The 19,044-nt window shown below is 42.2% G+C and overlaps 2 protein-coding genes across 2 annotated transcripts; both read left to right on the top strand.

Moving 5' to 3' along the window:
- The first annotated feature begins 1,983 nt into the window (after positions 1–1,983).
- Positions 1,984–8,931, top strand: LOC143875993 (NAC domain-containing protein 14-like). Its single transcript, XM_077377583.1, has 7 exons — positions 1,984–2,383; positions 2,519–2,713; positions 3,119–3,408; positions 4,439–4,840; positions 5,179–5,379; positions 5,835–6,038; positions 7,118–8,931. The coding sequence occupies exons 2-7, from the start codon at positions 2,551–2,553 to the stop codon at positions 7,514–7,516; spliced, it is 1,659 nt and encodes a 552-aa protein (XP_077233698.1). The 5' UTR covers positions 1,984–2,383; positions 2,519–2,550; the 3' UTR covers positions 7,517–8,931.
- Positions 8,932–13,294: 4,363 nt separating this feature from the next.
- LOC143892476 (uncharacterized) lies at positions 13,295–18,008 on the top strand. Its single transcript, XM_077397116.1, has 2 exons — positions 13,295–13,877; positions 13,972–18,008. Exons 1-2 carry the CDS (start codon positions 13,295–13,297, stop codon positions 18,006–18,008), a joined length of 4,620 nt encoding a protein of 1,539 aa, XP_077253231.1.
- The last annotated feature ends 1,036 nt before the right edge of the window (positions 18,009–19,044 follow it).

Here is a 19,044-nt window from a genome sequence, read left to right on the forward strand (position 1 = left end):
TTTTTGCCAACCAGAACCCAACCCAACCCGAGTTCAACCCGACCCAACCCGAAATTTTAAGCTTAAAAACTAAAAAAATTATTAAAAATTTCGGGTTGAACTCGGGTCGGGTTGCCCAAGCCCTCAACCCGAACCCGACCCGAACTCAACCCGGGTTGAGAAAACCCAACCCGAGTTTTTCCCGGGTTGAACCCGCTGGGTTCCGGTTGAGCCCGCCCGAGTTGCACCCCTAGTTAGGGGTGCAACTTGGGTTGGGCTCAGCCCAAACCCGACCTGTTCAACCTGATTTTGGCTTGGGTTGGGTTGGGTTGGGTTACGTTTGGGAAAGCTAACCCAATTTAATTTTGGGTTGGGTTAGGGTCGAGGCCTTGACAACCCGGCCCGGCCTGAACCTGACTTTTGTCCTCTAATTTTTTATCTTGATTTTCTTTGGGTTATTGTATTTTCTCTTTGGCCCAAGGTGAACTTGAACCAACCGGATTAGGGTTGAATGGATTGGGTTAGGGTTGACCATCCTCAAACATTGGCTCGGGTTGGGTTGGGTTAGGTTTGGGTTGAGGGAATGCTATCTCAGCTTGGGTACCCGAGTTGCATCCCGACTTCTAGAGTGTTTATGACTGCTAACACTACAAAAGTAGGGCTGGCAATAGGGCGGGGCCGGATGTTGGATTCATCGTCCCCGTCCGCCAGAATGAAAATTCCCCATCCCCGCCCTGCCCACCCCGCACACTACCAAAAAAAGCTTTTTAATGCCATGAAGAAGAAAAGACAAGCTGTGCTTGTGCACTTATCAAAATATTGTAGTGCCAATATCAGTATCCAAAAAGAAATCACCAGTACTGAAATAAGATGGTATTTATAATGCCTTGCATATTGAAATAGGGCCTAGGCGGCCCAGCTCCATTCCCATCCCCGCACTGTCCCTGCTCCGTGGATTTTTTAAATCCCCGCCCAAATTGGGGAATCCCCGCCGGGGCAGGGCGGATCCCCATTTTCATGGTTGAAATTGTCATCCCTATACAAAAGGAGTAGCCTAGGGAAGAAAAGGGGGCGAATATATCTTTACCCTTTTATATATAGATTTTATATGAGTTTTTTATATGATGCCCGACCGTCAAAATATAAATGGCTAGGTGGGGCATCATGTAAATTCTCACTATATAGATGATGGAATCCCTTTTGTCTTTGACTATATGATGTTGCTTGGAGCGCAAGCTAACCTATGGCATTGGTAGAAAGATGATGTAGCGCTTTCTTTTTCATGAAGTGGGGTTTCTTTTCTAATAAAGGGATTCCATCTCATTACAAGGGAAATGATTTCAGCAATCAATAAATTCCCAAAAAACTCCAGGAGAAAATTTGTTCAATCTCTTCCCATAACTAGTGAGGGACTTACATAACATAAATTTTGAAACTCACTAACTTGACCTAGTCTAAGAATCCACCAGCACAGTCTACTAAAATAGTAATAACTCTCCATCCACTTATCAGATTTAGTTAGGGTTGCAACTCGGGTCGGGTTCAACTTGAAAAAAATGTCAGGTCAGATCGGGTTCGCGTTCGGGTTGAGTTTTCTCAACGTTGGTTGGGTTCGGGTTAAAGGTTTGGGCAACCTGACCAGAGTGAAATCCAAATTTTTTTTTAATGAAATTTGATATTTTTTACTCTTAAAAACCCTAGTTGGGTCGGGTGGGGTTTGGGTTGGGAAAAAGGGTTCCTTGGTCCGGTTCGGGTTGAACCTTGTTAGGTTGGAAAACGAGTCGGGTCGAGGTTGGGTTGGGAAAAAGGATTCCTCGGGTCGGGTCAGTGTCAACCCGTCCCAACCCGACCCGAGTTGTACCCTTATATTTAGTGCCTATACTAGTTCAAAAGAACATGTAAAAGAATACACAACTTTCTAATTTATCATTTTTCAAAAGTAAAAAATACATATACACCTAGGGCTGTAAACGAGCCGAGCCGAACATTCGGTTGTTGGTGGAAGAAAGAAGATGGAATCCACAGAAATACATCACATCTCTACACTGTACTTCATGTCAGCCTTTTTATCTCCATACTGGCCCCCGTAAATTCCCGATGACGAATTTTCTCATGCCTTCCATCTTCTCATTGGCCATTCGTACAATCTTTCCACTTAGACAGTTGGACCTCATTAAATTCCCAAAAGAACCCCTTGATTTCAACACATTACACTTCTCCACTTTCATTTCTGCTCATGCCTTGGATTTGTCAAATCACTGCAACTCCTCCTTTGCGTAATTTCCCTTTACATAGTGGGAATAATCCCTTTTTCTTTTTCTTATCAGGGTCCATGATCTATTTAAACAGAAACTTACTTAGTTACTTTCCCCTCTCCATTTCTCTTAAATTTCTGCTCCTGAAGGTGAGATTTTTTGTTTTTCGATTTTTGGTGAGAAGGGTTCTTGGTGTTTTTCTTGGTTTTGTGTGCTTCTTTTTTAATTTTGTTCGAGGGTTTCGGTTTAATCATTCTCTGGTTCTCTTTTTTGGCTTGTTTTAGGGTTTGAGAGGGTTTTGGGTTTTGAAAAAAATATGGCTGTTTTGACAACAACACATCTACCAACGGGTTTAGATTTTCGTCCTTTTGACGAAGAGCTTGTGAATTACTACCTTCAAAGGAAGATCCAAGGGCTGAAATCAGAAGTCGAATTTCCTGTAGTAGATGTTTGCAAATTCGAACCATGGGATCTACCAAGTATGCGTTTTTTCTTCAATCTCTCACTCATTTTAGATTATTTTTTTCTTTTTCGATTTGGGTTTTCTAAAATAATGGGTTTTCTTTACAAAATTTGTGATTTTATTCGATTTTTCATTGCATATATTGTTCCCCATTTAGGCCCTGTTTGGATTGCAGAAATTTTTTCTACTCACAAAAAAATACAATTTGAACCAACCTTGTTCAATTTTTATATAGAGGCACCTTCAATTTATGTTAAAATCCCTCAAAATCACAAAAATCATATTATTTCCCTCTAAAATATGGAAGCAAAAAAATTTGCCTAGAAAATTTGTGATTTTATTGGAATTCTCATCATGGGCTCATGTTAATTTAATTTTATGCAAAATTGTACTTATTATTTTTGCTTTTGATGATGTGTAGGCAAATCATTGATTGAAACAAAGGATCAGGTATGGTTCTTCTTCTCCCCTCTCGATAGGAAGTATGCAAAGGGCCACCGTTTTAACAGGGCAACAGAGGCTGGGCAGTGGAAGTCAACGGGAAAGGATCGTTCAATCAAACTCTGGTCACCTGATACCAGCTTGATTGGGAAGAAGAAAACCCTTGTTTTCCATATAGGGCGCGCTCCAGATGGCAAGGGGACTAGGTGGATTATACACGAGTATCGGGTTACTAAAAAGAAGCTGGCTGGTAAAAATGATGGTGGGCAGGTGAGGATTTCTTGTGATTTCATTTTTCTTTTTCAAGAAAATTTGAATCTTGTGCTTTGATGCTTTGAAGTAGGGGTCTTTTTGGAAATTTCTTGTGATTTCTGGGATGTGAAGTAGGATTTCTTGTGATTTCATTTTTCTTTTTCAAGAAAATTTGAATCTTGTGCTTTGATGCTTTGAAGTAGGGGTCTTTTTGGAAATTTGTTGTGATTTCTGGGATGGTGGGCAGGTGAGGCTAATCTATGTTGCTCGTCTTTTTCCATTGTATTTGTATTATTCAAGAGTGAAAGTAGGTAAAGATCTTTCAGAATTGCCCACCTGGGTTCGTCCTAAGTTAGCTTGTTATCGGGATTTAACTGTTTGGTTCCATCTTTTTGGGGAACGAGGTCAGCTTTTAGAAAATCCTTCTTTGCTTCCCTCTAACAGATGCGTTAAGAGACATAAATTTCACTTTAATCCTTGTTTGGAAAGTGCTGAATCTTCTCTTCTCATTTTTCTAATTGATGGGTGAAACTTCAGAAACTCCAAGAACGATGGACATGAGTTCTTTGAAGATCAGAATTAATTGAACGGAGGAAATCTAGCAACAACAACATAGCTTATGTCATACTAATTCCAAAAAGCATCTGTTCTTGGGGGATTGGGCCTGCTGCTCAGTGGTTGAGGCTTTGTATCTCAACCTTGAGGTCACAGGTTCGATCCTGGTTTGCCTACCAAAAAAATCATATGTTCTTGGTATTCTTTCCAATCTAGGATCTCCCTACTTTGTAAAAGCACCTGTTTTGTCTTTTTGAACTTAAAATCTTCAATGCAGAAATTTAATCATGAATAAAAATATTTAACTATCTGAAATGTCAAATAGAATCCCGGGATGTTGCTTTCCATATGATTATTTATGTTTTTACTTTCTTATCTCCATTCTGTGGAACTCTCTCTGTGTTCTGTATTTACTATTGTTGAGGTTCTGATTTCTAGATTTCATTACTGTTTCACTATCCTACAGGCTTTTATTCGTTCTCCCTTTTTGCAGGGTGGTTTTGTTCTCTGTCGCCTATTCAAGAAGAATCCGGATAAGGATATTGGCAATTCAAAATGTGATGAGATGGATGGAGATTCAGACGTTGATAAGGGAGAGCGGAGTGACTTATCCCCCACCACCACTGGCATGCCTTCTCCTGAGGAGACTCAAAATGCAGGCGATGCTTTTATGCAGTTTGAAACGACATTAAAGCAGGGAATTCCGGTCTTACATATGCAAGAAAAGCCACAACCCTTGCCTGTGTCAATTAAGCATCCAGTTAATATTGAGATGCTGCTTGCTGATAAGGCAAATAACGGCACTTCTTATCCTTCAATGTCAGAAAATGTCCAGCATAATAATTGTATGGCTTCTGATGTAGAAGATCACAAGTCTGAAGTAGTAGCAACAGAGGTGAGTAGATTTGTAGATGTTAAGAGAAATTCCTTCTTTTTTTTAGTGTTTACCATTTTTCATCTAAAAGTCATCCATGGAAACAAGATAGATGCATGAGCATTGGCTGTACCTGACAGTTGCTCAACGTTGATTTCCATAAACTTATTGCAATTGAGTCATTAAAATTGGGTGTGCCTTGCAAGTTTTAAACATTAATTTCTGTTAACATTTTGCCGTTGAGTCCGACCATGTTTGCTTGCATTACCAATTTTTTATTGCACTGCTTGATTACATGAGAATGATATTCAAGCTAAAGTATGTTTATTCTTTCTTTTCAATATTTTATTTTACTTCAGGTTGATACACTGCTGCAAGATTTTGATATGTTCTATGAGCCAACGTTTGAGCCAGCAAAGCAACTAGTGAATAGTGAGATGTTGCTTGCTGATAAGGCAGATAACGGCACTTCTTATCCTTCAATCCCAGATGACGTCCAGTATAATAATTGTATGGCCTCTGATATAGAAGATCAAGAGGCTGAATTAGCAGCAACAGAGGTGAGGAGATCTGCAGATGTTAAAGAGAAATTCCTTTTTTTTTTTTTTCAGTGTTTACCATTTTTCATCCCTAAGTCATCTATGGAACCAAGGCATATGCACTACTTACCTACTCACTTACCTTGTCACGCACGCATGTACTCACGTACGTATGTACATGCGTACGTGCGTACACGTGTGTGTACGCACATACGTACATACGTGCATGCGTACGTTTTCAATTTGGGCTGCGAAGCTTTGCCGATTGACTGATAATTGTTCAACATTAATTTCTGTAGACTTTTTGCTGTTGAGAACATAATGCTTCAACATTCATTTCTATTAACATTTTGCTGTTGAGTCTGAGCATATTTGCATGCATTTTCATTTTTTTATTGCATTGCTTGAGCACGTACAAATGAAATTCAAACTAAAGCATGTTTGTTCTTGCTTTTCAATATTTCATTTTACTTCAGGTGGATCCACTGCTGCAAGCTTTTGGGATGTTCTTCGAGCCACTGTTTGAGCCTATAGAAAACCAACCGGTGAATATTGAGGGATGGCTTTCTGATAAGGCTGGTAACGGCAGTTCTTTTCCTTCAATGCCTGAGCACATCCAGTATGATAATTATATGGCTTCTGGTGTAGAATATTACACGGCTGAAGTAGTGGCAAGAGAGGTGAGGAGATCTGCAGATGTGAAGAGAAATTCCTTGATATTTTTCAGTTTTTACCAATTTTTTCATCCCTATGTCATCTGTGGAGATAGAGGCATGAGAATTGGGTGTACCTAGGATTGCAACTTGGGTCGGGTTTTACCCTACCTGCATCGACCTTACCCGAAAAAAATCTTGGGCCGGGTTTAGGAATCTCGGAGTTTTAATAAAAAAACCCCTGCCCGGACCGACCCAAGATATTTTGTATGGTAGGGTAGGGTTTTGGAAAACCCAACCTCCCCCCCCCCCCCCCCGACCCGAGTTGCAACTCTAATGTCTTAAAAACACCCTTGCTAGTTTTGATAACGACACTTTTATAAAAACAAAAGGGGTTTTAAACCCTTGTTTTGTATCCCAAGGACGGTTTTGAAAACAGCAGCCTTGTAAAGGTTAAAACCGATTATTCTCTCAGTTTTGGAATACCAACTTCTAGTACTTCTAATGCAGTTTTCATAACCGTTTAACAGTTATCAGAACTATTAGCCTTTGTGTAACAATTTTCAAAACCGTAACACTTGTTCTCAAGCAAGGAAAAATGGACTTTCTGTTTTGTCTTCTAAAAGAGAAAAAGAAAAAGAAAGTGTCACTTAAAATGTCCCCAATTGATATATTTTCTTAGTGTTAATACAGTCTTCACGGTGGATTTATGGTGCATGCATCGAGAATGTTAAAAAACCGGACCCGACCCTAGAAACTATCTCGGGTAGGGCCGGTTTATGAATCCCGGTTAAATAAAAAACCCGACCCAAGGTAGGTTCTCGGGTGGGGTAGGGCATTGGGAAACCCGACCCACCCGACCCGTGTTGCAACCCTAGGTGTACCTGACAATTGTTGAACGTTAATTTCTCTAGACTTTTTGCAATTCAGTCATTAGAATTAGCTGTGCCTCATTAGTTTTCGACATTAATTTTTTCTTACATTTTGCAGTTGGGTCTGTGCATGTTTGCTCGCATTTCCATCTTATGATTGCATTACTAGAGAGCATTTGAAATTCAAACTAAAGCATGTTTTTTCTTGCATTTTAATATTTTATTTTACCACAGGTGAATCCACCTCTGCAAGCTTTTGGGATGTTCTATGACCCAGCCTTTGAGCCATTAGATCCCCCAGGTTTCTCAGATGCATATGGGGCTTGGACATCCTCATGTGATTCTCCCTTTTATGATTACAGTATGAAGGTCCAACAGATGGGAATTTTTCAGGATGGCAGAGTTGATCAGGATACTTCTTCTGTTCAGTCTATCACTGAATTCTTGGATGGAGTGTTCAATAATGAAGATGAACATTCATCCTTTGAAGATTCCTCCTGCCGGAAAGATTTGGTTGTTGATACTACAAGTGAGCCAGGTGCTCACTGCCAACAAAATCAGTTCTTCAGTGGCAATCAAGGATGGAGCCAGCAATTTGAATTTGCGTCAGGAGGGGCTGACAATGAGGGCTGACAATGGTTGTTATATAATAATCAATAAATTATTATATAATATCAACCTAAATAGCCAATCATGTTCCCCTAGAAACTACCATTTTCAAAGCACAATCCATCCTAATGCTGCCCGAATCCTAATTCTTAGCTTAGTCCCAACCTCAAAAATTTAACTTAAAGCCTCATACATTCCGGTTCTATACACCAAATCAAACCAAAACCCCATAAAACCCAACTAGTAGAACTAAGCAAGAAATTCAGACAATGACCAAGATAATTAGATCAAGAAACTTCACTAAAATTGAAGCACCAGATCGTGAATTAAATCAGAAAAATTTACGAATAAATTTAGTTTAAACTTAAAACCTTGATCATGAATCCCTAGATCCAAAAAACTCAATCCATACCAAAACTGCCATTAGCACCGAAGCCTAATTCTTAGAATTCAGTCCCAACATCAAAAAATCAATTTAATCCTCATGGATTCATGTTCTACACAGTCCCCTTTTCCCTAGATAGTGTCATTTTCGGCACAAAGTCCATACCACTACTTTCCCAGAAAGTGTCATTTTTGACACACAATCCCTACCACTACTACCATTTTCAATAGCACCGAATCCTAATTCTTAGAATTCGGTCCCAACATCAAAAAATCAATTTAATCCTCATGGATTCATGTTCCATACAATCCTTTCCCCAGAAAGTGTCATTTTCGACACACAATCCATACCTCTACTTTCTCTATAAAGTGTCATTTTTGACACAATCCATACAACTACTTTCCCCAGAAAGTGTCATTTTTGACACACAATCCACACCACTACTGCCATTTTCAATAGCACCGAAGGCTAATTCTTAGCATTCGGTCCCAACATCAAAAAAATCAATTTAATCCTCATGGATTCATGTTCTATACAATCCTTTTTTCCCTGGAGAGTGTCCTTTTCGAGACACAATCCATAGCACTACTGCCATTTTCAATATCACCGAAGCCTAATCCTTAGAATTCCGTCCCAAAAAAAAAAAATCAATTTTACACAAAATCAAATTAAATCCTAGTTGATTTCAGTTCCATAGGATTCAAAAGAAGTAGGAACAAGAATAAATTCATCCTCAAAACCCAGATGGGTTGGATCATGGAAGCAGGATTCTTCCCTGGGAGCCTTCGATTCCCGTTTCGATTCCTGCTTTCGATTCCCGCTCTGGCAACCTTGAGTAGGATTTTTTCCTTGGAGCCTTCGATTCCCGCTTTCGATTCCCGTTTTGATTCCCGCTTTCGATTCCCGCTCTGGCAACCTTGGGTTGGATATTCCAAAGTAAGTCACTAATCGTTTCTATCTATATCCGTCCTTGGTAGCAATAGCATTTGTATGTTTTACTTCCACTGGTGGCAGATCCAGAAGCGATGCAGATGCTGAATTACTGGTTGCGAAGGTGAGCAGACTTGCAAACTGGATACGTTTCATGGTTAATTATCTTAGGATATGATATGCACATTTTTTTTATAATGGCACTCACCTTGTTTAATACTTTATTGATTGGGTGTTGATAGCATTTTGAGAACCTTATGTTTTTAACTCCTAATTTTAGAATTTAAAAAAAGAAAAGAAAAGAGGAGTGCAATAATAAAGTGTAGTGCGCCCTTGGCGTTTTTTTGTTTGGTAAGCTGGCTTGAATCCATAGCGATATGGTTGCAGTACAATATACATTCCGACTGAGGTAGGGTTTCAAGCCATCTTACATAAAAAATGATTCTCCCACCTTATACAGAAAACTAGTTTACAACATTGAAATATTTTACCCCCAACTTACTGTGAATCGGCCAGTATAAATCTCAGTTGTTTCCCTTCATATTTCATTTACAGCAACACCTTATTAATGTAGGAATCTAGTATAAATCTCAGTTGTTTACCTTCTATGTTGTATCAGAAAAAGGATGGTGTATGTTTCATGAAGAAAGTGTTTTGTGGAGCATTTATCTGAGACTCATCTAACGTCATATCTTGGGCGAAGGGTTTGGCTCCGGGGACTGTTGTAGGATTATTTGCCCTCAATTCTCTCATATGCTGTGATTAGCATATGAAGAGGTGGATAAGCTCACTAAAGTGGGAGTGGTAAAACAGGGTATGGAGGTGAGGAGCATGAATTTTGGGATATCTTATGTATAGTGTAGTTCTATTGGTCATGAACTTTTGAATATTTGATGTAAAGGGGGGATCTATTGGTACTGCAAGGATTATAACAGCGTAGGGAGACATCTTGTCTCCTGTGTCACTTCTATCTTATGTATATTTGCTAAACTGTAATGAATATGTTACCGATTCTCAAAAAAAATATCTCCTGCAGGCTCCCTGAATGTTCTGTTGAATGTTCAAGAGAACTAATCATTCATGAAAATCCAAACCATCAAATAACAAAGCTTTGTAGTTACTGAATATGATTTGTTGCTTTACTAAAAGTCTCATTTGTCATGAAAGCTTGCTTATTGCAGTTCATCTGTTCTGCCCATTGGTGACAAGTTCCCGAACAAAGTTTTTCTTCGATGCATCCGTCCGTGCAATTAGATGCATCTTCTTGTAGTTTCTCATTGATATATGCAGTTCATGTAGATCAAGTTATCTTCCTTGTTGTAATGTTTGTGTGGGGTGTGGGGATGCTTTAAATCTTGATAAATTGTAGTGAAAAAGGACATCCTGTCCATACTATTTGTTGTGGTAAGGAGATGGTTTGAGAGTGGGAATGACAGTAAGGCATGACCAAGGCCGTGAATGACAGTAAGTTGTGGGAAGTAGTGAGATCTAATGGGTGTTGTTGGGTCTCCCACGTGCTCAGATCCTGTTGCAGACGGTGGAACTTTTCAGCAGAGTGGCCAGCTCCAAATGAGACCCAACTCTGTGACAATGTTTTTTTTTTTTACTTTTGGCTGGAGCCATGAGTTCTTCTCATCCAGGGGTCGTTGCAGAGGAGCTAAATGGTCAATCCTATTAGTCCTCTGCAAGTTGAGGGGATGGGACGCATCGAGCAACGCCTCTGATGGGTGATACTGAGGGCAAAACATTGGCAGGCAGGTGGCATGTTCCAAGGTTCGCGGAATGGGAGCAGGGGTTACACCCCAGGTGGAACATCCCATCCCCACCAACAACGACACCGCCGACCCTGCATGAATCTGAACATGCTGGGTCGGCGTCCTAGTCCAGTCCGGCATCACCCATCGAAGTCTGCCCCGCAGGACTGGACTCGGCGCAACCTAACCTTTTACAACCCATCGGGCAGGGCAGTGCAGGCCAGGCCCACCCCGAAGGGCGGATTCTAAGACACCAGACCCTCACCGAGAAATATGGGAGCTTATTGCCGAGATGAAGAGAGGAAGGGGCTCTATGAATGAGACATCGAACGATGAAGAGCACCCCTTCACCCACGAGATCTTGGAGGAGCAGATCCTAAGATCTTCCAGCTGCCACAGGTCGACCCATAAAATGGCACCACCGACTCTTCGAGCACCTTTGATCCTTAAAGTAGCCATGCTCTTTCACATCTTGTCGGACGCAGTGATGTTTCGAGCCATCCCATACAACCTAAGAAAGGCCGGAAAGGCCGCACGTGCCGAGTACTCCAAACTTCGACCCGGCACTATCAACACGTTCCGACAGCTCGAGCACGAGTTCGCGGCTCACTTTGTTAACAGTCGTCCCTGCGCCAAGACGGTTAATGTCCCGATGGTTGTAAAGAAGCAGAAGGTTGGGTCGCTGAGGGAGTTCGTAACCCGCTTCAACGCCAAAGCAGCAGAAGTAGAGGAGCTCATTGCATTTATTGACCTAACAGCCATGAGGACTGGAATCAGGAATACCAAGTTCAAGTTCTCTCTCACTAAGAAGCCCGCCAAGACCCTCTGCGACCTGCTGGCTCGGGCAGAAAAATACATAAACTCCGACTGAGAGAGAACTAGAGGCAGGCCGATTTGGAGAGAACCAGAGATAGGGAAGACCCAGGCTCCAGCGCCAGACCAAGAAAACAACCCCAGCACGAAGACTGGACCGGAGGTCCCCCCAAAGTCCCAGAACCGGACCGAACGCTCTGATGGAACAAGTCCTCATGGAGAATGTCTGCGAGCCATCCCTCCAATGGTCGAGGAAGCTGAAAACTGATGGAGCTCGGTGGGACCCGAATAAGTATTGTTGATTCCACCGAGATCACCGCCACGACACCAAAGATTGTTGACACCTCAAAGATGAGATCGAAAACCAGGTTCACTGAGACCTCTTGGACAATTATGTCGAAGGTCGAAACGCCCCCGAGCCGAGGCACTAGTCCACTACCCTACCCATCACCATGTGAGAAGGTCCTCAGAACACTAGCGTGGTGAAGAAGAACAACCCAAAAGATCACCACCACAAAAACCTCTGGATTAGAGGAACAATCGCCACCATCAAGCCTCAGCCAGAATTATCTACTAAAATAAGTAGGGCAATGTGAAAAACAGTCTCCATGTTTGCATGATTTCTCCATGGTTGCAGGTTGTTTAAGTCTCCGCAGAAATGTCTTTATAAGACCCCAGACCGCCACACGAGCACTAAAGACTCGCGACCACTAAGAGTGGAGGGCTAGACCACCTCGGACACAAGAATCAGCCACGTGTCCATATGACCCGGGACACCCGGGCACTAATGACCCGGAATGTATTTCTGATTATATTCGGAATGTCTGTCCATAAGTGACATGATCTTCTGAAACAACGGGTTGTTTCACCAGAGAGAGGGTGCAGATCCTCGTTTCACTGTCTGGGATGGCACGCCCTAGAAGAGGGGGGGGCAAGTAGAAGTGGGAAACCGGGGGGGGGGGGGGGGGGGGGGGGGTTGGGAGGTTGGCTGGTAAGACCCGAGGACCACCTCGGGCTCATTTCTCCATGAGTCGGATCACCATAGGACCCAAGGCCACCTCAGGCACCTATATTCACCGGCTGAGTCGCCATAAGACCCGAGGACCACCTCATTACCTCAATCACCTTTCTCCACCAGCCGGATCGCCAAAGACATCCGAGAACTTGAGTCGGATCGCCATAAGACCCAAGGCCACCTCAGGCACCTATATTCACCGGCTGAGTCGCCATAAGACCCGTGGACCACCTCATTACCTCAATCACCTTTCTCCACCAGCCGGATCGCCAAAGACATCCGAGAACTTGAGCACCCGATCGAGGACCTCCCCATGTCAGCCCGATGCATGTTCAACTCGGCAAGAGATACAAACTTGGGATTGAGCCTCTAGCTCAAGGTATGTTCGGCAACACTTCTCATTCTCGCCTAAAGAATCAGGTGGAAACGGAGTGATGAGAATTTATTTATTTATTTCTTTTTTTTTTTTTTTGGAAATGGCAGAGTGATGAGAAATTTTAGAAACGGTTATTTATCACTTCGAGGAATCCTATTTTTTAGTCGAAAAAGTAGCAGAAATTTTGGAAACGGACCTTAGCGGGTCATGCAGCCGAACATGATTTTTGTGATTTTTTTGGCTTTCGTCATTCTCCAGCCATAAAAAAGGGAAAAATCCCGTAAAAGAATAGTTGCCGAACACACCCTCATTGGTTGTCAAGGCTTTATTCTTCAACCAGGAGGTCGGAGGTTCAATACCTACTTAAAAAAGAGATACCGCCTTCTTCCTCAGCCCGTCTCGGCCCAAGGAAGTAGGGGCAATGTGTTTGGGTCAAAATCAGGCTCCACTCGCATGGTGATAAGTGTCTCGGGGCAAACGCCCGGCCGAATGATGCCATACGGCATGGTGGACTGGTAATTGACGAATGATGAAGCCCTTAGCCAACAAGGCATCTCTAACCTGCATGGCACCCAGAGGTCACGGGCCGCCACAACGCCGAATTGGCCACTGCCATAAATCTCCTGGGACAGTGCAACGTCAGCACCAATCATGCCACAGCACCAATCAACTAGCTAAACAGATTCCTCCTTGTGTTCCTTCCCTTCCTAAAGATATTCCCATTGTTAGTCCTGAATACCTATCAAAAAATCCCTTTTCTATTCTAGAAAACAGTGTGGATGAGTCTAGCATCGAATCTGAGAAAAAAAATGATACCTCGCTAGGAAAAATTAATGAAATTGAACCCAAATCTGGATCAAACGAGGAAAATGAAATTGAATCCAAAACTGGCTCTGAGGAGGAAGAAGATCAGACCAGTGACTCAGAAACAGAGAAACAAGAAGAAGACACCACCAAGGCATTTCCAAATTTGAGAAGAAACTGGTCTCCTGGTCTGGGTTTGGCTTCTTCAAAAACCTCGGATTTGGCTCCCTTGGCCATTCTTCCATCTGCATCTCTGAATGCCCCGGAAACCCTTTCTCCTTCCATTGATGAAGATCGGATCGTGGAATGTTAGAGGCATAGGTTCGAGTCGGAGGAGAGCTGACATCAAAGCTCTTATTCATGAAGAAAATCTCCCTCTTATTTGCCTCATTGAAACTAAAGCTACTGAGGATACGGTTGAAGAATATCTCCTGGAAATCTGTGAGAATTGGGCTTATTATGCAAATTACAACCACACTGTTTTGGGAAGAATCTGGGTTGCTTGGAATCCGAAAATAGTTCATTTTATGGTCCATGATGAATCCAGTCAGCACATTCATGGGGAAGTTCAATACCTGTTCTCTAACCACAGATTTGCTCTCACTTCTGTTTATGCAAAAAACAATGGAATAGAGAGAAGAACCTTATGGAACTCTATTCGGAATTTTGCTCATCTTATAAATATTCCCTGGATTGCTGTTGGAGATTTTAACACTGTTAGAACTGCAGATGAAAGACAGGGTGGTGCAAACCTCATTCAAAGTGAGGTTGATGATTTTAACTGCTTTATTCATGATTGTTCCCTGGCAGAGCTGAGGGCTCTGGGTCACTTCTTCACCTGGTCCAACAACTCTAAGAAGGGAAGTCTCAAGCTTAGAAGGCTTGACAGATGTCTTGTTAATGATAATTGGCTCTGTGACTACCCGCATTCTTCAGCTAACTATAAAAATTCTGGTTTGTCGGATCACTCTCCAATTATTATCCAGATTGAGCAGCAGGGAAATCCTAAACCTAAACCCTTCAGATTCCATAACATGTGGCTGGAGGATCTTTCTCTTTTTGAAATTGTTGAAAAGGCCTGGTCCTCTGAAATCAAAGGGAATCCAATGTTTCAATTTGTCAAAAAGCTGAAGAAAGTGAAAGAAGACATTAGAATCTGGAATAACAATATATTTGGGAGGGTCGATATTATGCTTCCCATTGCCAGACAGGAGCTCAATGCAATACAATCTCAAATGGCTACCAAGCCCTTTGATCTCCACCTCAAAAATGAAGAAATTTCTGCTAAGGAGAAGGTTCTTCGAATTTCCAAAGCAGAAGAATCTTTGTTTAAGCAAAAAGCTAGAGTTAATTGGCTGAACTTGGGCGATAGCAACTCTTCCTACTTCCATTCGGTTATGAAAGGCAGGAGAAATCACAATAGCATTCCAGGTCTGACGCAACCTGATGGGAGTGTTACTTCTAACCCTGAGCAAATAGCTATAACCCTGGTATCCTTTTACCAAACCCTTCTAAATGCCCCAAAAATTCCCTCTCCTTCCATTAGAATTCCTACCCCCTCTAGGAAGCTTTCTCTGTTCCAAGCCTCTAACCTCACAAAGGAAATCACCCCTGAAGAAATAAAAGGTGTGGTGTTCTCTTGTGATGGGGATAAGGCCCCTGGGCCTGACGGTTTCAATGGGAAATTTTTCAAAAGTTTTTGGTACCTCATTGGCGAAGATCTCATTAAAGCCATTCAATACTTCTTCAAAACCAATCACCTTCTCCCTGAAGTTAATACTACTTTCATATCCCTCATTCCTAAATCCATAAATGCTTCTTCTCCTGATATGTTTAGGCCAATTTCTCTTTGCAATTTCTTGTATAAAATCATCACTAAGATCTTGGCCAATAGACTCAGAGAGGTCATGGGTTTCCTCATCAGCCCGAACCAATCTGCCTTTATCAAAGGCAGATTAATTCAAGATAATATCCTTTTGGCCCAAGACCTTGTCCACCAATTCCACTTGAAAAGAAAATTTTCGGCCATGTGCATAAAAATGGATCTCAAAAAGGCGTTTGATAATGTGAACCATGACTCTCTCATTGCCTTCATGGAAAATCTAGGTTTCAATGAGGTTTGGTGCACCTGGATGAGACAATGTATCCAAACCCCAAAATTCTCAGTTCTTGTCAATGGTTCTCCCCATGGTTTCTTTTCTTCGTCTAATGGTTTGAGGCAAGGGGACCCTCTTTCACCCCTCCTCTTCTGCATTTGCATGGAAATGTTCACTGTCATATTGGATGGGGCCCTCATGGGTGGAAAAATCTCCACTCCTTTCACTCGAGGTAATCTTTCAATATCCCACGTTTTATTCGCCGACGATGTGCTCATTTTTGCTGATGCTACCCCAGGAGTTAGTCGAGGCATAAAAGACTGTATTGCAAATTTCAATTCTTGCTCGGGGCTATCTGGGAATGCTAGCAAAAGTGAAATTCACTTCTCTGCTGGAGTTAACTGCTTCAAGAATCAGATATGCACTGTGCTGGAGATTGCTGAAGGTCAATTGCCAATTAAATATCTTGGGCTCCCTCTCATCACCAGGAGATTATCCTCTTCCGATTGTCAGCCTCTCCTTGGGAAAATTCAGAAAAGAATATCAAGCTGGTCTAATAAGCTTCTCTCTAGAGCTGGGAGAATTGAGCTCACAAAATCTGTTCTTAATTCTTACCAACTCTACTGGTCTGCTTCCTTTCATATTCCAGCAGGGATTCTTGACAAGATTGAGCAAATTCTAAGAAACTTCATCTGGGCTGGCTCAAATCTGCATTCTTCTCATCACAATGTAAATTGGGACATCATGTGTACTCCAAAATGTGAAGGAGGAATCGGCCTCAGAAAGCTCAGAGATATAAATCAAGCGTGCAAACTCAAACAGCTTTGGAATCTTCATAAAATGGATGTCTCCCTTTGGACTAGCTGGTTCAATGCTAAATACATCAAAGGTAAAAACTTCTGGACCATAAAAACCCCTTATATAATGTCTTGGGGAGCTAGGATAGCTTTTAAATACAGAAAAATGGCTGAAAATATGTTCTGTTATGCTATTGACGATGGGAAGGGGATTGACTTTTGGACCCAACCTTGGCATCCTGATGGCCCTCTATATTTGCAATATCCGGAATGGAACCTTTACAGAGCATCTCACCCACATGTTTCTATTGATCGAATTCTCTCCAATGGAATTTGGGATCATCCGACCATTAGAAGGCTTCCTGGGATCCAATCAATTCTCGAAAAGGCTATTATGTTTCCAGGGGCTGGAAATGTAACAATCTGGAAGCTCACTTCATCTGGTTCCTTCACCTTAAAAAGCGCTTGGAATCACTTCAGATCCAAGAATAATCGTGTTCCCTGGTTCCGTTCAGTTTGGTTTAAAGGTCACACTCCTAAACACAGTTTCGTGAGTTGGCTGGCTATTCAAAACAAACTTACAACCAGAGACAACCTTCAGTTCCTCGGGCCTAACCGTGAAACCAAATGTGTGTTATGCAATTCAGAAGATGAAAACATAAATCACCTCTTTTTCCGATGCTCGTACTCCTCCTGGATATGGAGGCACATTCTCTGGATATTCTCTTCCAGCAGGACTCCAAAGAATTCAGTGCTGAAAGAAGAGGAATGGATTCGAGAGTCTTTCAAAGGTTCAGATCAACTGGCTTCTGCCATTCGCATTGCTTTTAATGCTTCCATCTATCTTATCTGGTGTGAAAGAAACAACCGGATTCACGAAAACAGGAGCACTCACAAACAAGAAATCTTGAGGACTATCCTTCATACAATCAGAACCAGGTGTATCTTTCTCGGGTTCAATGGCACTACTTTTACCAGAAGTAAATGCCTTGCCAATTCGCTTCAGCTCCCTCATTTCCTCCCTAAAAAAGAAATCAAATTCTGTTCCTGGAAGCCTCCGGAGACTGGTTCAATTAAGCTGAACGCGGATTCTTCTCTCACCACCAGTGGCGCCGGGCTTGGGGGTCTGATCCGAGGTTCTCTGGGTGAGATCCTCACAGCTTTCTCCGTTTCTACAGACATGGCTGCTATTCAAGAATTGGAAATTGATGCTATTCTCGTAGGATCAAGATTAGCCACTGACTATGGATTTCGCAATATTTGGGTCGAAACTGATTCTCTTCTCGCGATTCAAGTCATATCTGGCCAAATCAAATGCCCCTGGAGGAAGAAACAAGCCCTTTACAACATCCATTGCTTGATGTCCAAGATAGACCACTGGAAAATTACCCACGTCTGGAGGGAGGCAAATCGTGGGGCTGATTTCCTATCCAAGATAGATTGTCCAATCAAGGGAGGCAATATTCCAGTCCATCTTCTCCCTCAAGCCCTTCTGGACATTGCTGAGGAAGACTTTTCGGGAACCCTTTATCCTCGGATGAAATGATTGCGATCCTGATGCTTTTTTCCTGTTTGCTGCTGGGAGGGTGGAATTCCTTTCCTAAGTCTATCAGTTCTGTAGACTCATGTCTTATAAGTTGTAATAGTGTTGTTTTTTTCCTTGGTGACCTCCTGTGGTCTTGGTTTTTGTTTTTGCTTTGCTGGGAGATTATTCCCTTGTTTCTAGCCTATGAGCCTCCCTGACTTTGTAATTTTATCCTTCATTAATGAATCTGGTAGGGGTCTTGCCTAACCCCAATTTACTCACCAAAAAAAAAAAAAAAAATCATGCCACTGCCATGTAATGTCACATCGCCAATTATACGCTCTACATGCAGTGCCTGAATCACCCAGCTGTGCCGACATAGGCCCAAATACCAGTCATGTATTTTCCACAAAGTACTGTACGGCCCACACCATGGGATGATCCAAACAGTCCATTCGATGGGCCACAACGTAACTAGGCAGTGCCCCACAAATCATTTCTTTAGGATGATTCCAGGTCTCCAATCTATAGAGGTTTCCATAATATGCAGTTCCTGTATAGATTGGAGGGCTAGGATCATTATATCAAAAATGATTTTTGGGGCACAGCCTAGTTACGTTGTGGCCCATCGAATGGACGGTCTGGATCATGCCATGGTGTGGGCCTTACAGTACTTTGTGAAAAATACTGGACTATACCGGCGTGCATCGATCATTTTGTACAAGAAATTATAGGATGAATGGGCGTACACACTCATACTTATGATACAATGGAATAGGGGTGCAACTCAGGTTGGGTTGTGTCCGAGTCGGATTCGGGTTTGGGTTGAGAGAGTTGACCTCGAGTAGGATTCGGGTTTGGGTTGAGAAAGCTGACCCCGAGTCGGGTTAGGTTCGGGTTGACCCGACCCGCATCAAAACTCTACATCTAAAAATATGTATTTACCAATTTTCTATTTAATTTTTTTAGAACATAAAAACATAAAGTGGAAATATATCACCATATTCGAGTCTAAGCTGACTTGAATTGGGAAATCGGGTTGGATTCTGGTTGAGAT

This window comes from Tasmannia lanceolata, unplaced genomic scaffold (genome assembly GCF_043159265.1).
Source record: "Tasmannia lanceolata isolate RefF3 unplaced genomic scaffold, GAP_Taslan_0.1 ptg000002l, whole genome shotgun sequence".
Classification (NCBI taxonomy): domain Eukaryota; kingdom Viridiplantae; phylum Streptophyta; class Magnoliopsida; order Canellales; family Winteraceae; genus Tasmannia; species Tasmannia lanceolata.